Source organism: Pleurotus ostreatus (genome assembly GCF_014466165.1).
Source record: "Pleurotus ostreatus strain PC9 chromosome Unknown scaffold_3, whole genome shotgun sequence".
NCBI lineage: Eukaryota > Fungi > Basidiomycota > Agaricomycetes > Agaricales > Pleurotaceae > Pleurotus > Pleurotus ostreatus.
Window position 1 is genome coordinate 1,316,883 of NW_023503158.1, and position 12,903 is coordinate 1,329,785.

Consider the following 12,903-nt stretch of genomic DNA (forward strand, 5'->3'; position numbering starts at 1 on the left):
CCCCTGTATTGTACTACATCCTTGGCGCTAGAGTGTCTTTAGACTTTAACCTCTACAACTTTCCGAATTCTGAATTGTTCTTTCAAGCCTTGGACAGAGTCTATGGTAAAAGCTGGCGTGGAACTGGATATTCTAGGCTGTCTCAGTCAAGTGACCAACCTAAGATGATCAAGAGCTTCGTGCGGAATCCGTCACATAATATAACAATTAAACGGTGGGATCATAGTGCACCATTCACACGAAACATGTCGTCTCTCAACCACCAACTACTCAAAAACGGCCTGGTGAACCTCCCGAGGGCCTCACCAACAGTCAAAACTACCGTTGAAGAACTCTTGTTCAAGGACGCTGAGGAGCACCATTGCTACTTTCGTAGTTCAGGTTTCCACAACCACTTAAGCCACCAGTATGTCTCTTTATTTTTAACTAACTAGTCCTCGCACGAGTTAAAATACCTCAAAAGTCTTCTAGCAGCGTACGATCTTGGGGCATCAGAGGGTGTTCTTAGGAAGATATACGAAGAGGAGGCAAAGACACAGCGGCCTATATTTCTTGAAGAGACCGACAAAGATGCTGTGATCACTGATGAGAACTTGGTACAATACTTGGGAAATCAAAAGTACGCATCTACCTGCTGGCATACGGGTTTGTTCGTTCAACACGCTGCAGTGCCTATGGCGCATTTTGTCGGTTCTTCAAGAGACGCGTTTATGAGCTTGGTGCTGTTCAGGCGGTAGAAGAATACATATTCTCGCCAACGGCGAATGAAGGTAGTAAAGCCATGCTGTATCGTTTAGTAGCCGGAGCGTGAGTACCTGCGAGAACTCGCTCTGTATCAATGCTCATTGGAGACGCCTAGACTTCATCCATTTATTCAAATCGGTGTAAGTAGTATCGTGTACAATCTGGAGGCTACGCATGCTCATATAGCTATACATGATAGCACGGCCTAGAATTTGGCAACCTGGTACTTGTTGCCACAGGCAAGTTCGTTATACTGCTGTCTAGGAATTAGCTGCTAAATGCCTTATCCTTGATTCTTTACCCTTCAGGACTGGCTCAAGCAGCTGTGCACATCGTTCGATTTCAACCTACCTTTGCATCTGTGGCAGAATCAGAGCCGTCGATGTTGGAGATATTACGTCAAGTCTACAACTCTCCCGTCCTGCATCCAGTCATGCCATACGACAATAATGCATTGATCAGTACTCGTATGAAGGACGCGCTAACGGGAGGGCGGGCAGAGGAAATCCAACGAATCTGCTCTCAGATAAATCTGGACAACCTATCTGACGATGGTTACAGTGCGAAGGTCAAAGAAATCATCTGGGCGTGCACTCTCCTCATGTTTGCCTCTGGTAAACCAGGAAAGAAACCTCGACTTGACTTCTTCCTCATGCACCTTGTTACGTCGTCCATGTTTTTGAAGTCTTACGTCAATTCGCTTCAGGTCGCTTCGCATAAGGCCGACTTGATTCGAGCATATGTTTTCACCATGATTTTGCTCCTGCTTTCCAGAGGCAGGCCCATCATTAAACCCGAACTAGTCATGACTTACACGGAGAAGCCTAGGCCGCCAAACAGTCATGCGTCCAGCTATTATCAACCCGACGGGACTGCTCTGGGAAACCCACTGCAGGACGCGGACTACAACCCGTGGCCAGCATTGGTTGCTTCTTCTCTTCATGCTCCGGATTCGCACGTGCTCAAAACTATGCGCACGCTCGTGTACGCCGCCCGAGAGTTTGGAGACACGCTTCCTGGTGGCGTTGACGGGGCCTTTCTCAGAGACGACGCCCACGAAGAAAGCCATCCAGGGAGTTCTCAACTAGATGGTTCATTGTTCGTAAGAGCAGCGGGGATGACGTTGGATTATATGGGTTGGGTGGTCCACGGACAACCTGCCAGGGAAGATTGGGACCGAAGCGCCCTTGGATGGGATGATGCATGGCTTGACGAAAACTAGGAAATGGAATATCCATGACACAAATTGAAATAATGGTACGCTGTCCGCCATTTCTCCTGGTCCCAATCACGACTGAATTGCTCGGATCGGGTCTTTCACGGCAGCATTGTATTTATAGCTTCTTGCTCTTACTCGAACTTGGAATGCACAAATGTTACCCGAGTCTACGACGACTAACCTGTGCTGTATCCCAATCTTCCGAGCTTTGGAACGCGTGATACTTAGGAAAATTTCCTCTCCAGATGCTTAAATGTTTGTCCCCATATTCGCTCTTCCACTTTTGGCAGCTACAGGCTCTATCTATACTTGTTGGCAAGCCGGTCGCTGGACCTTCTGGATTTACCACTGGATAACCTCGCCAGAATTATGGTTTTTACTGTGTCACCTGAATGTTGCCGATGCTAATGTTTAAAATAGAATCTAGATGATCATCTGCCAGACGAGCTCACACGTGTACGCAACGGGCAAAGAATTCTTTCATATCGAATCTGTTGAGGTCTCAGCAAAGTGGAGCCTTAAACCTCACAAGTCTACATACCACTCCACCTCGAATACTTCTAAAGCACTTCGGTATTCGCGAACTTGATGTCGAAAATCCAACATTTGACTCCGCGCATATAGTCAAAAAGCAGTAGTGAGAAGTAAGTGGATATCACGTGTGTACGTCTATTCTGACACTTTGTTACAGAAAGAATACCATCATCATGCTGTTTCGGAAAACATTCGGGAGCAACATCTTGTGCTACAGCATGTCTCATCACAGATCATAACGTGATAGATGCCAGACGACGTAAGGAAGCAAACAAGGACGGCCAGTGCCAGTACCGTCACTCAGACTCGGATGTCGCGGGGAAGAGGCTAAAGACATTTCTCCAGGTCCGCTGCTTCTAATTCTTGCGAGCTCATAGCAGGAGCTTCTGCGGAATAATTGACCGATGGGGGTCATTTCCTTCATTGTTGTATGTATTCTAACGACCCCCCGAGCTCGACGCGAAGGAATATAAAAGGCCAAGGAGTTGGTTGCAAACCGCAACAGCTCAACAGCTAGTTACTCAGGTCAACTGTCTTTGGCTTCTAGTCATGTTCCCAAAGGTCGCTCTCGTCGCTTTCTCTCTCGCTGCCGCCGCCTTCGGTCAGCAGGTCGGAACCCTCACTGCTGAGACCCACCCAACTCTCTCTGTGCAGCAATGCACGGGTACCGGCGGAGGAAGCTGCTCCAATCTTGCCAGGTCTGTAGTTCTCGACTCCAATTGGCGCTGGCTCCATACTACCTCTGGCTCCGACGTGAGTTCCAGGACGCGAAATGTTGCGACTCGTCATACTGATTCATTTCAACAGAACTGCTACGATGGAAACACATGGGACACTTCTCTGTGCCCGGACGCCAAGACCTGCGCGTCTAACTGTGCTCTCGACGGAGCAGACTACAGTGGCACCTACGGAATCACCACTTCCGGAAACGCTCTGACGCTCAAGTTCGTCACTAACGGTCCATACTCAAAGAACATCGGCTCCCGTGTCTACCTGCTCGAATCCGAGTCCAAGTACCAGATGTTCAACTTGAAGAACCAGGAGTTCACATTCGACATCGACATGTCGCAGCTCCCATGTGGTCTGAACGGTGCTCTGTACTTCTCTGAGATGCCCGCAGACGGTGGTATGGCCCAATTCTCCGCCAACAAGGTAAAGTACTCCATATTGTCATCTGAGCGAGTCATTAACTTGCATGCCAAAGGCTGGTGCCAAATACGGAACCGGTTACTGTGACTCTCAGTGCCCTCACGATATCAAGTTCATCAACGGAGAGGCACGTGTCCCTCACTTATAGACCATCATAACCACGCTAATTGTCCGCAACAGGCTAACGTCGCGGGCTGGGAACCTTCTCCTAACGATTCAAACGCCGGAAAGGGACAATTCGGTACCTGCTGCAGCGAAATGGATATATGGGAGGCCAACAACATGGCTGCTGCCTTCACCCCTCACCCCTGTACCGTGACAGGCTTGACGCGCTGCTCGGGCAATGATTGTGGCGACGGTGACAACAGAGCGGGCGGTGTCTGTGACAAGGATGGTTGCGACTTCAACTCGTTCCGCATGGGAGACACTTCGTTCCTCGGCAAGGGCAAGACCGTCGACACGATGAAGAAATTCACGGTTGTGACCCAGTTCGTCACCTCGGATGGGACTGCTAATGGTGACCTCACGGAGATCCGCCGTGTGTACGTGCAAGATGGCAAGGTTATCCAGAACTCCAAGGTCAACATCCCGGGTATGTCATCAGACATGGACTCCATCACCACCGATTTCTGCTCCGCACAAAAGACTGCTTTCGGCGACACCAACTCGTTCGCGAACAAGGGTGGTCTCCGTGCCATGGGTGACGCCTTTGGTCGTGGAATGGTCTTGGTCATGAGTGTTTGGGATGACCACGAGGCGAAGATGTTGTGGCTCGACAGTGACTACCCCACCGACAAGTCTGCGTCCACCCCCGGTGTTGCTCGTGGAGAGTGTGCCACTACATCCGGCAACCCCACGGACGTCGAGTCGCAGAACGCCAATTCGCAGGTGACATTCTCGAACATCAGATTCGGCGCCATTGGGTCGACATTCGGTGCCGGCGCTTCGAACCCCGGCTCGCCGCCACCCACCAACACTGGAAGCACGAGCCAGCCCGCTCCTTCTAGCACTGCAGGCGCTTGGGGACAATGCGGTGGTACGTATAGCATTCTGACGAGGCATTATTTGCTGACATGCCCGTCTCAGGTCAAGGTTGGACTGGTCCCACTGCTTGCGTCTCCGGATACACTTGCACTGTCAGCAACCCATGTAAGTTTTGAGCCTTCACCACAAGCTTTCAGATCTAACTTCCGCCTTTCTAGACTACTCTCAGTGCCTGCCGCACTAAATGCTCTTCCATCGAAAATTATTCTCCCTAATTGAATTGAGGAGTCGAGTTCCTCACCTGTTTTTCTCCCAACTCGTTGTAAACTACTACTTTGATTAACAGCTTTAATCGTGACTATATATTTGAGTGCAATGGGCGAACAGATCGATAATTTCTCCGAATAGTATACACAGATAGACAAAATGCTAAAGAAACAGAAAAAGATACCCAGCGGTAGCGTTGCAAATTGGGCATGTACCAACAATTAAAGCTTCCTATCACTGGGACTGAGGTCGGCAACGCGTTGCATAGATGTGTACACCCTCTTTGGACCAGCGACATGTACTTTGCTAGTCGACACGGCTAACCTGCGAGCCTCGATGCCGTCGGTCCATTCAAACGGACGGCCATCCCTGGTCGCGGACTGGCGGGGAAGGGGGGACGGAAGCTGGACGTAAGAAGGCTTGGACTTCTGGCCATCACTGACGGAGGTCTGCGCCATCGACTCAGAGAAACCTGTAGGGTTTGGAAGGGGCCGATAATCATCACCGCCGCGCCAGTATGACGAGTCGGCTTGGTAGGTGCCAGGGAGTGTGGTGTACCGCCGCTCAGCGCCTGCGGGGCGTCCGGAAGCTTCAGACTTGGCGGCGTACTCAGATAGAGCGTCGAGGAGCACGCGAACGTCGCGGTCCATGGATGGCTTGTTGTCAGGGCGGGCAGGAGCGTTGGGGATGGCGAGGTCTACCTGAGCGCGCGACGAAGCCATATCGGTATCAGACGACTTGTCCAACTGCTTGCGAAGGGTCTTGATCTGGGATTTCAGCAGCGTAGCGAAGTCGACCTCCTCCTCGTCGTCGTCCAAGCCAGCCAAAGTGACCAGGGTGGAGACACTTTAACCAAAGAGTTACAGTGTGAGCAAAAACAGAATGACGGGATGGGACTTACAAGGCCTCCTTCAGGTACGCGAAACTGAATCTCTCGGTCAGCCCCGCAACTTCGTCGACAAGGGCATCGGGGAATTCGATTTCGTCGTTGGACGCGAGTTTCGTTTGCCAGTATTTGCAGTACAAGCTGCGTTCTTCGAGGTCGGGGTCGTCGAACAGGCTACATACACATACAGATCAGCTGGCCAAACAACTTTCTGAGCTAGGCAAGGACACTGACAATTTCCTATCGAAACGACTTGGTCTGGTGGAGAGACCAGGATCCAAGCGGTCGAAGTGGTTGGTGGTCCCGATGACCAACAGGCCATCGTTGCCCTCTAAACCATCGAGTTGATTCAAGAAGAAAGATCGGTTACGGTCGTTTATCAGACTGTCGAGGTCTTCGAGTATCACTACACATGGGGATACTTGGCGTGCCTTGTCGAATACGTCAGCCATGGCACCTTCTTCGCCTTTGTAACCTAAAGTAGCATGAATTAGTCGGGGCAGCAGGTGCAATATGAGGAAAGGGTACTTTGGAAAGACTTGACGTAGAGCGGGGAGAAGCCCAAAGCGTCACAAGATTTCATGATAGCCTTCAGGGAGATAGTCTTTCCATTGCCTATTGGTTACTACGCTGAATGGTGGTAACTAGACGTTGAATGAAAGACATACCAGGGGGACCATGCATGATGAGGCCTCGCTACTCGCAGAAACATAGTTGAGACACAGAAGAAACGTAGAAAGGAAGGGTGCGAACTTTCCAAGGTATGGCAAGCTGTCTGTACACCTCCTGCGACGAGAAAAATCCGTACACGTCCTTCTTCAGGGCCTTCTTGAAGTCTTCCTTGAGAATGACGTCCGCCCAGTCAGCCTTCTGCACCTCCTCCCACAGCCCGCGGCTCTTCTGCCAGAAGCCCTGGTTGAAGACCCATATTTCATCGTGCAGCTGGTCCTCCCATATGCCGACTTTCGTCAGCATCTGACGCGCGGGCTCTTCTGTTCCTTCATGCAGGATGAAGTACTCCGTGCGATTGCCGAAGCCCAGGGGCCACTAACAGATGTATGTGAGTACTGCAACGCGATAGGCCATAGCAGCCAGCCACCTTACCTGCGTGATGTATACAATGAACTCGTACCCCTAAATAGCCCATTGTAAGTCTATCAACAGAACAACAACGAGCATACTCACTTCCCAGGTCACTTTGAAAGTGCCTATTTCGACGCTGTCCGCGACAATGCCCAAAGGGCCGCCGAGGCGACGTGCTAGGGGAATGAATACCACCTCGGTAACTAGAGGTGCCGCTTCGATAGGCTCCGCCGAGACACCAGGGAAGCTAAGCAACTGCAACCTCCAGTCGGAGGTCATCACCAAGGAGTGATCAGGATACAGCTTCCGTAAAGCATCGGCTCTGTAGAGCGTGCAATGTCACTATCTCTTAATTGTACTCCAGGTGCTGAGTACTCACGCGAACTGCTCGGGGGCGCTATGCTTCGCAGAGGCTAGTCTCTGTCAACACTATGCAATAGTAGAAGTAGGAACAACAAAGGCACACCTTTGTCAATCCACTCCCCGTAGAACTTGCGCTCATGTTTGCTCTCCTTTGAAGCAGTAGACTGCGAACGAAATATCACGTCTACGAATTCTTCATTCATTATGTGGAAGAGGCTAATCGAGGACGAATGTTGGTGCACTTGTATGAAACGTACTCAGAGGTGTTGAGTGCGTGTACAAGGTGCATGTGCTACTGCGCAGGCACCGTGGCCAGGATTGGCGTTAGCGACGAAAGCCCCTGTAGCTGCTCAGGGACTCCCTTGATAGCAATACTCTGAAAGAGTCTTCGACACAACAATTCCTCTGGGATCTACATAGGGTACATAACTACATACGGTGTCCTTGCGTGCCCCGAACAAAGCCCTCCGTTTGACGGAAAGAATGGATGAAGTCTTCGCTTTCAAGCATCATCTGAAGATAAACAGATGAAACCCACACCCACGAAACCAGCGCGAACTACTCACATCTTCTGCCATCGAGTATATGTCAGACCCGGGTCTATTGTACATCATCGCATTCGCGAACATCAAGTAAATGTCCCGCTGAAATTCCAGCGAGTTGGATATCGCCCCATCCTTGATTCTCGCTTTAATGGTCTTGAGGTCCATTGGCCGCTTCACGATTTCATGGTAGTCGGGAGCTTCGGAGTTCTTGATGGGATTGTGAAAGATGGTGCCGTTGCGGTGTTGGGAGATTTGGGAGTGAAGAAGTCCTATGACATTTTGGAAACGCTTGTTGGCGAGTTGCTCGTCTGTTTGACGGTTCCCTTTGCGGCGGGAAGGACCAGACGAGGACATGCCTAGTAAAAAGGTCTAGATTATTAAATTCACCGCATGCGAAGGTACTCATACCTGTTTCCTCCTCGTCGAGAGGTTCTGAACCATCACGGGGACGTTTACGGTCGCGAACAGACTCTGCGGGAGACTCTATGGAAGAAGCTTTACGTTTGCCTGGTGGTGTGTTAGCCAAGCCTTAACAGATATCGTAAGTCACCAACCTTCGCGTCGATGACTAGATGCATCGTCTTGAGGGGTGGGAGACTCAGCTGGCTCCTCATCTGCATCATCTTCCTGTACATCAGCAGGTTCGCTGCCCTTCGTCATTACTTCGATTTCATCCACCACCATAGGCTGTACTTCAAAGGGGCTGGTGTTCGACCGAGTGGTAACTGACGACGGGGAGGATTCTCGCTTAGTCGTATCTAACAATCAAAACGTTGAGTAAAGGATAAGTGCGAGGAAGTTGTCGAGCTACCTTCAAGAGTGGGTTCAGGTTCAGGTTCTGATTCGTCCTCCTCCGCAACCGCAACCGCAACTCCAGCGTTCGGTCCAGAGGGCGGCGGCACTTGGTCCCCATCACCGTCAGTAATGCCCATGGATTGATCAATATCTTCAGGAAGGTCTTCGCCTTGAGGGCTGCGCGGTGCTTCTACGTCTACGTGGTCTTGTTCCATCGGAACATCTCCCAGAGGCGGTGATCCAGTGGACGCTGTGTCTGCCTCCTTTGCGTCTTGTCCCTGGGCACCAGGGAGAATAGAGGGATCTCTACCCAACTCCGGCGAGGGCGGCGACGGTGGCGACGGTGACCATGAAGGCTCTTTTGTTAGTGCCTCTTCCACAGGTGGAGGTGAGGTAACTGCAGTGTCGGTGTCTTCTTGAAGAGGAATATCGACATCGACGTTCTGTACAATGATTTCATCGTCTTCTTGCTGTGCCTCCTGCTGTGCCTCGTCTTCCTGTACCTGCTCCCCATGTCGTTCCTCGTCCTCCTGCTCCGTGTGTAACTCATGCTGTCGAATGTCATCAACCGCTTCAGCAGGAGTCGATTCGGCCTGTGTAGTCGGCTCTTCGCCGTGTGGACTCGGAGCAGTCACTCCCACTTCTTCTACCTCTACCTCTTGTCTGCTGTTGTTGTCCACCTCCTGGTGAAGAGTGGGTAAGACGCAAGACGGGGCCGAAGGGCTTCCAAAATACCTTGTGCCCACTCGATTTCGCGTTGTCATTACGTATAGTATCAATCTCAGCAACCAGCAACCTATGAGCGAGTGTTAGGTTACTCCTGTAGCATTCAAAGGTTGATAATACTTGTATTTCGTTTCCTCGGCAAGTATTAGGTCGCGAAGTTCGTTCACGCGAGCTTGGTAGTGCTTCTGCGCCAACTGCAGATGTATTGGAGCTTCATTTTGTTAACCCGAGCAAAAAGCCGACGTTGAAGCCTCTTACCATGGATCGCATCCACAGCCCCAGCACTGCACCATTTGAGCTCCCAGACCAACGAAGAGATTAAAACCAAGCTTACCCATCCAAACCTGCTTCTTTCATGAGAGAGTCGTACATAGCGTGGCATGACTGACAAAGGAGATATATTAAGCCGAACTATGGTACAGAACAAAAGTGAGCTGACTTGGGCAGTAAAGAAAGACTTGGGGTGGTGAAGAAGGGGGTGTTTGGTGAGCAATTTTGCGACCGCAGGCCAAGAGTTCGCACCCAATTCCCAAACCGCCTGGGCGAGTAGAAGACGGTCAATTGGCTGAAGCGAAGGGGCTTCGTCGACGTCCATCGCGTTTGCAGTTGACTGACGCGTCGAACGGCTGACCATTGATGAATGTTGGGGTTGCACTGCAAGGGCACGAGCGGCACATCCCGAATGTGGACATCAATTTCCCACAGGTGCCCATTACATCAAACTCGAGGGCGGAGCTGCGCGTCTCTTCACCTTCTTCGCTTCAACCACCATGATCTTGACTTCCACCTTGTTGGGCCTTTTGCCCTTTGTCGCAGCTGATGGCCTGCACCGTCTTCCTCTCAAGAAGATGCCGTCGACCGCTAGCAACCCTTCGATGGAAGCTGCATACCTTGCGGAGAAGTACGGCGGTGTGCAGGCTCAAGTTCCCCTTATGGGGGCCGGCGGGTCTGGTCGACGCGTGCCGCAGTCCGACCTCTTCAGGACTCAAGAAGAGATCAACGGTGGCCACAATGTTCCCCTTAGCAGTGAGTTCTTCGCCGCATTGTTGACGAACGAACCCAACCAGTGAAACACAGACTTTATGAACGCCCAATATTTCTCTGAGATCACTCTTGGGACACCTCCCCAGACTGTGAGTTTGTCAATTTGAAGCGTTGACTCGTATACTGAAACGTGCAATCAGTTCAAAGTCATTCTCGACACTGGGTATATTGACCACTTATAGGCGCCGTCGTCATGCTAACGTCGCATGTAGTTCGAGCAACTTATGGGTTCCTAGCACGAAGTGCACTTCGATTGCTTGCTTCTTGCACGCCAAGTATGACTCGAGCTCTTCCTCCACCTACAAATCCAACGGAACCGAATTCTCGATTCAATATGGATCTGGTTCTATGGAGGGCTTTGTCTCTCAAGATACTCTTACTATCGGTGACCTCAAGATCCCTCGACAAGATTTCGCCGAAGCGACGAAGGAGCCGGGCCTTGCTTTCGCTTTCGGCAAGTACGTGTCTTGGCACATATATGCGTGTCATCAGTCTTCTAATCTCTTATGTAGGTTCGATGGGATCCTAGGTTTAGGATATGACACTATATCTGTCAACCATATCACGCCACCGTTCTACAGCATGATCAACCACGGTCTTCTGGACGACCCTGTTTTCTCGTTCAGAATAGGTAAATCGGAAGGCGATGGTGGAGAGGCCATTTTCGGTGGTATCGATACGTCAGCATTTACAGGCAAGCTCAACTATGTCCCTGTTCGCCGCAAGGCCTACTGGGAGGTGGAACTCGAGAGCGTCGGCTTTGGTGATGACCACCTTGAGCTCGAGAACACTGGTGCTGCCATCGACACTGGTACGAAATTGCATCTTCGTGATCGAGTAGGTCCTAACAATGCGCAGGAACCTCTTTGATCGCCCTTCCCACCGACATCGCGGAGATGCTGAACACGCAAATCGGTGCCAAGAAGTCCTGGAACGGCCAGTACACTGTTGATTGCAGCAAAGTTCCGGACCTTCCAGACCTTACCTTCACATTCGGTGGCCAGAAGTACCCATTGGCAGCATCCGACTATATCTTGAACGTCCAAGGAACTTGTATTTCCGCCTTCACTGGTCTTGATATCAACGTCCCTGGCGGATCTTTGTGGATTATTGGTGTGTTCCCTCCTCTCCCCCTAACTCTCGTATCTAAACAATTATCTGCGTTTAGGCGATGTCTTCCTTCGTCGCTACTACACCGTTTACGACAAAGGTCGTGATGCCGTTGGGTTCGCCAATGCTGTATAATCGGACTGTAGCACCTTGTCTTCGAATACGTGAAGTCGCTCCTGAAGCTTGAAGTATGGATGTAAATCTTTGCATGTTTTTGAAAGTTCATTGCATTTCTGCGTTCGAATGGACTAGTCATCGTTGGCTTACATAAAGCGAGTCTGGCAATTGGAATGCATAATACATATATATTGCCCAGGCAGCCCTAACGCTTGTCGATGATAACAACGTCTGACAGTAACGTAAACAGATAACTGAGGAAAGGATGGACCGTTTAATAAGGCTTATGCCTGTTCTTCTTCAAAGCTTGTTCAAGTTGCTTCGCCTTGCGATGTCCAATCTCAACGGGGCGGATCGCATTGTCGTCGGCTTTCTTGAGCTTGACGGGTCGGTTGCCAACATACTTGCCTATAATCACCCATTAGCATAGCCAAACGTCTACTTGTGCACCCACATACCGTCCATCTCCTTCCAGGCCTTCAAGAAGTCCTCAGGGTCCGAGAATGCGACAAACCCATACTTTGCCTGAAGAAGGGTTGAGCAAGACAGCGAAACAGAGAATAATATGATGCTACCTTTTGGCTGAGTCTATCACGAATAACCCGGGCTTTGGTGAAGGAAGTGTACTTGTTAAAAGCATTGGCAAGGACATCATCCGAAACATCGTTGCTGAGATCACCGACGAAGAGCCGAAACCACGCTGCATGGAAACGCATCAGAAACAAGGACAATATAACGGAAAAATACGCACAAGGGTTCCATTCAAGAAGAGTCTGATCCTCCCAGACCTTTCCTCCGCCTTTGCGCAAGACTGTCGTCCGTTTGCCCCCCTTTGCCACTTTGCCCCCTGCTCCACCACGTTTGTCAATCATGGCGCCTGGGACGTAGACACTCTGCTGGGCAAGTATTCCGACGTCGTATTCATAAGCATTGGCGGGTACCGGTGCAGAATGAGCTGAAGATGTGCCAGGAATGGGGTATGAAGGACCAGCGTACGGTTGATAGTATGGATTGACATCAGCTGAATAAAGGATCAGCACCAGCTCAGAGGTGAAATAGAAGTATACTAACCTGATGCGTAGCCATATTGCTGCTGAGATTGAGCGTAGTAATTAGGATCCATGATGCGATTCAAAGTTGGTACAGTGGTGGATGAGAACGAGAGGCACACTGGCACAGCATCAAGGCTAGCATGCGTAGTCGTGTGAAACTATTTCCGTATGCGGATGCTAATCGGTGCAACACTAACGACAGAATTTTGAGTACTCACCACCCCCCTTCCGTCCCCGCCCCCCTCAAGGTATGTCTCAATGCTGTCGATGATATGAATGGACTGC

At 50.6% G+C, this 12,903-nt stretch overlaps 6 protein-coding genes across 6 annotated transcripts; 3 read left to right on the forward strand and 3 right to left on the reverse strand.

Annotated features, from left to right (window-relative positions):
* Positions 1-245: 245 nt before the first annotated feature.
* On the forward strand, positions 246-1,966 carry PC9H_004925 (uncharacterized protein; the record flags this gene model as incomplete). Its single annotated transcript, XM_036774506.1, has 6 exons — positions 246-406; positions 464-619; positions 670-807; positions 860-884; positions 944-983; positions 1,053-1,966. The coding sequence occupies 6 exons, from the start codon at positions 246-248 to the stop codon at positions 1,964-1,966; spliced, it is 1,434 nt and encodes a 477-aa protein (XP_036633008.1).
* A 1,080-nt stretch (positions 1,967-3,046) lies between these two features.
* Positions 3,047-4,874, forward strand: PC9H_004926 (uncharacterized protein; the record flags this gene model as incomplete). Its single annotated transcript, XM_036774507.1, has 5 exons — positions 3,047-3,250; positions 3,305-3,649; positions 3,827-4,682; positions 4,733-4,795; positions 4,849-4,874. The coding sequence occupies 5 exons, from the start codon at positions 3,047-3,049 to the stop codon at positions 4,872-4,874; spliced, it is 1,494 nt and encodes a 497-aa protein (XP_036633009.1).
* A 244-nt stretch (positions 4,875-5,118) lies between these two features.
* PC9H_004927 (uncharacterized protein) lies at positions 5,119-7,432 on the reverse strand (the record flags this gene model as incomplete). Its single annotated transcript, XM_036774508.1, has 10 exons — positions 5,119-5,743; positions 5,799-5,957; positions 6,018-6,258; positions 6,312-6,398; positions 6,452-6,479; positions 6,537-6,830; positions 6,888-6,917; positions 6,969-7,188; positions 7,246-7,279; positions 7,333-7,432. 10 exons carry the CDS (start codon positions 7,430-7,432, stop codon positions 5,119-5,121), a joined length of 1,818 nt encoding a protein of 605 aa, XP_036633010.1.
* A 226-nt stretch (positions 7,433-7,658) lies between these two features.
* PC9H_004928 (uncharacterized protein) lies at positions 7,659-9,929 on the reverse strand (the record flags this gene model as incomplete). Its single annotated transcript, XM_036774509.1, has 10 exons — positions 7,659-7,742; positions 7,796-8,130; positions 8,183-8,281; positions 8,329-8,532; positions 8,586-9,252; positions 9,305-9,365; positions 9,416-9,506; positions 9,554-9,579; positions 9,630-9,679; positions 9,735-9,929. The coding sequence occupies 10 exons, from the start codon at positions 9,927-9,929 to the stop codon at positions 7,659-7,661; spliced, it is 1,812 nt and encodes a 603-aa protein (XP_036633011.1).
* Positions 9,930-10,065: 136 nt separating this feature from the next.
* On the forward strand, positions 10,066-11,584 carry PEP2 (Vacuolar protease A; the record flags this gene model as incomplete). The annotated part of the gene is made up of 7 exons (XM_036774510.1): positions 10,066-10,321; positions 10,373-10,428; positions 10,480-10,502; positions 10,552-10,797; positions 10,852-11,150; positions 11,198-11,452; positions 11,508-11,584. The coding sequence occupies 7 exons, from the start codon at positions 10,066-10,068 to the stop codon at positions 11,582-11,584; spliced, it is 1,212 nt and encodes a 403-aa protein (XP_036633012.1).
* Positions 11,585-11,840: 256 nt separating this feature from the next.
* Positions 11,841-12,689, reverse strand: PC9H_004930 (uncharacterized protein; the record flags this gene model as incomplete). The annotated part of the gene is made up of 5 exons (XM_036774511.1): positions 11,841-11,974; positions 12,025-12,091; positions 12,142-12,266; positions 12,318-12,587; positions 12,638-12,689. The coding sequence occupies 5 exons, from the start codon at positions 12,687-12,689 to the stop codon at positions 11,841-11,843; spliced, it is 648 nt and encodes a 215-aa protein (XP_036633013.1).
* Between the last annotated feature and the right edge of the window lie 214 nt (positions 12,690-12,903).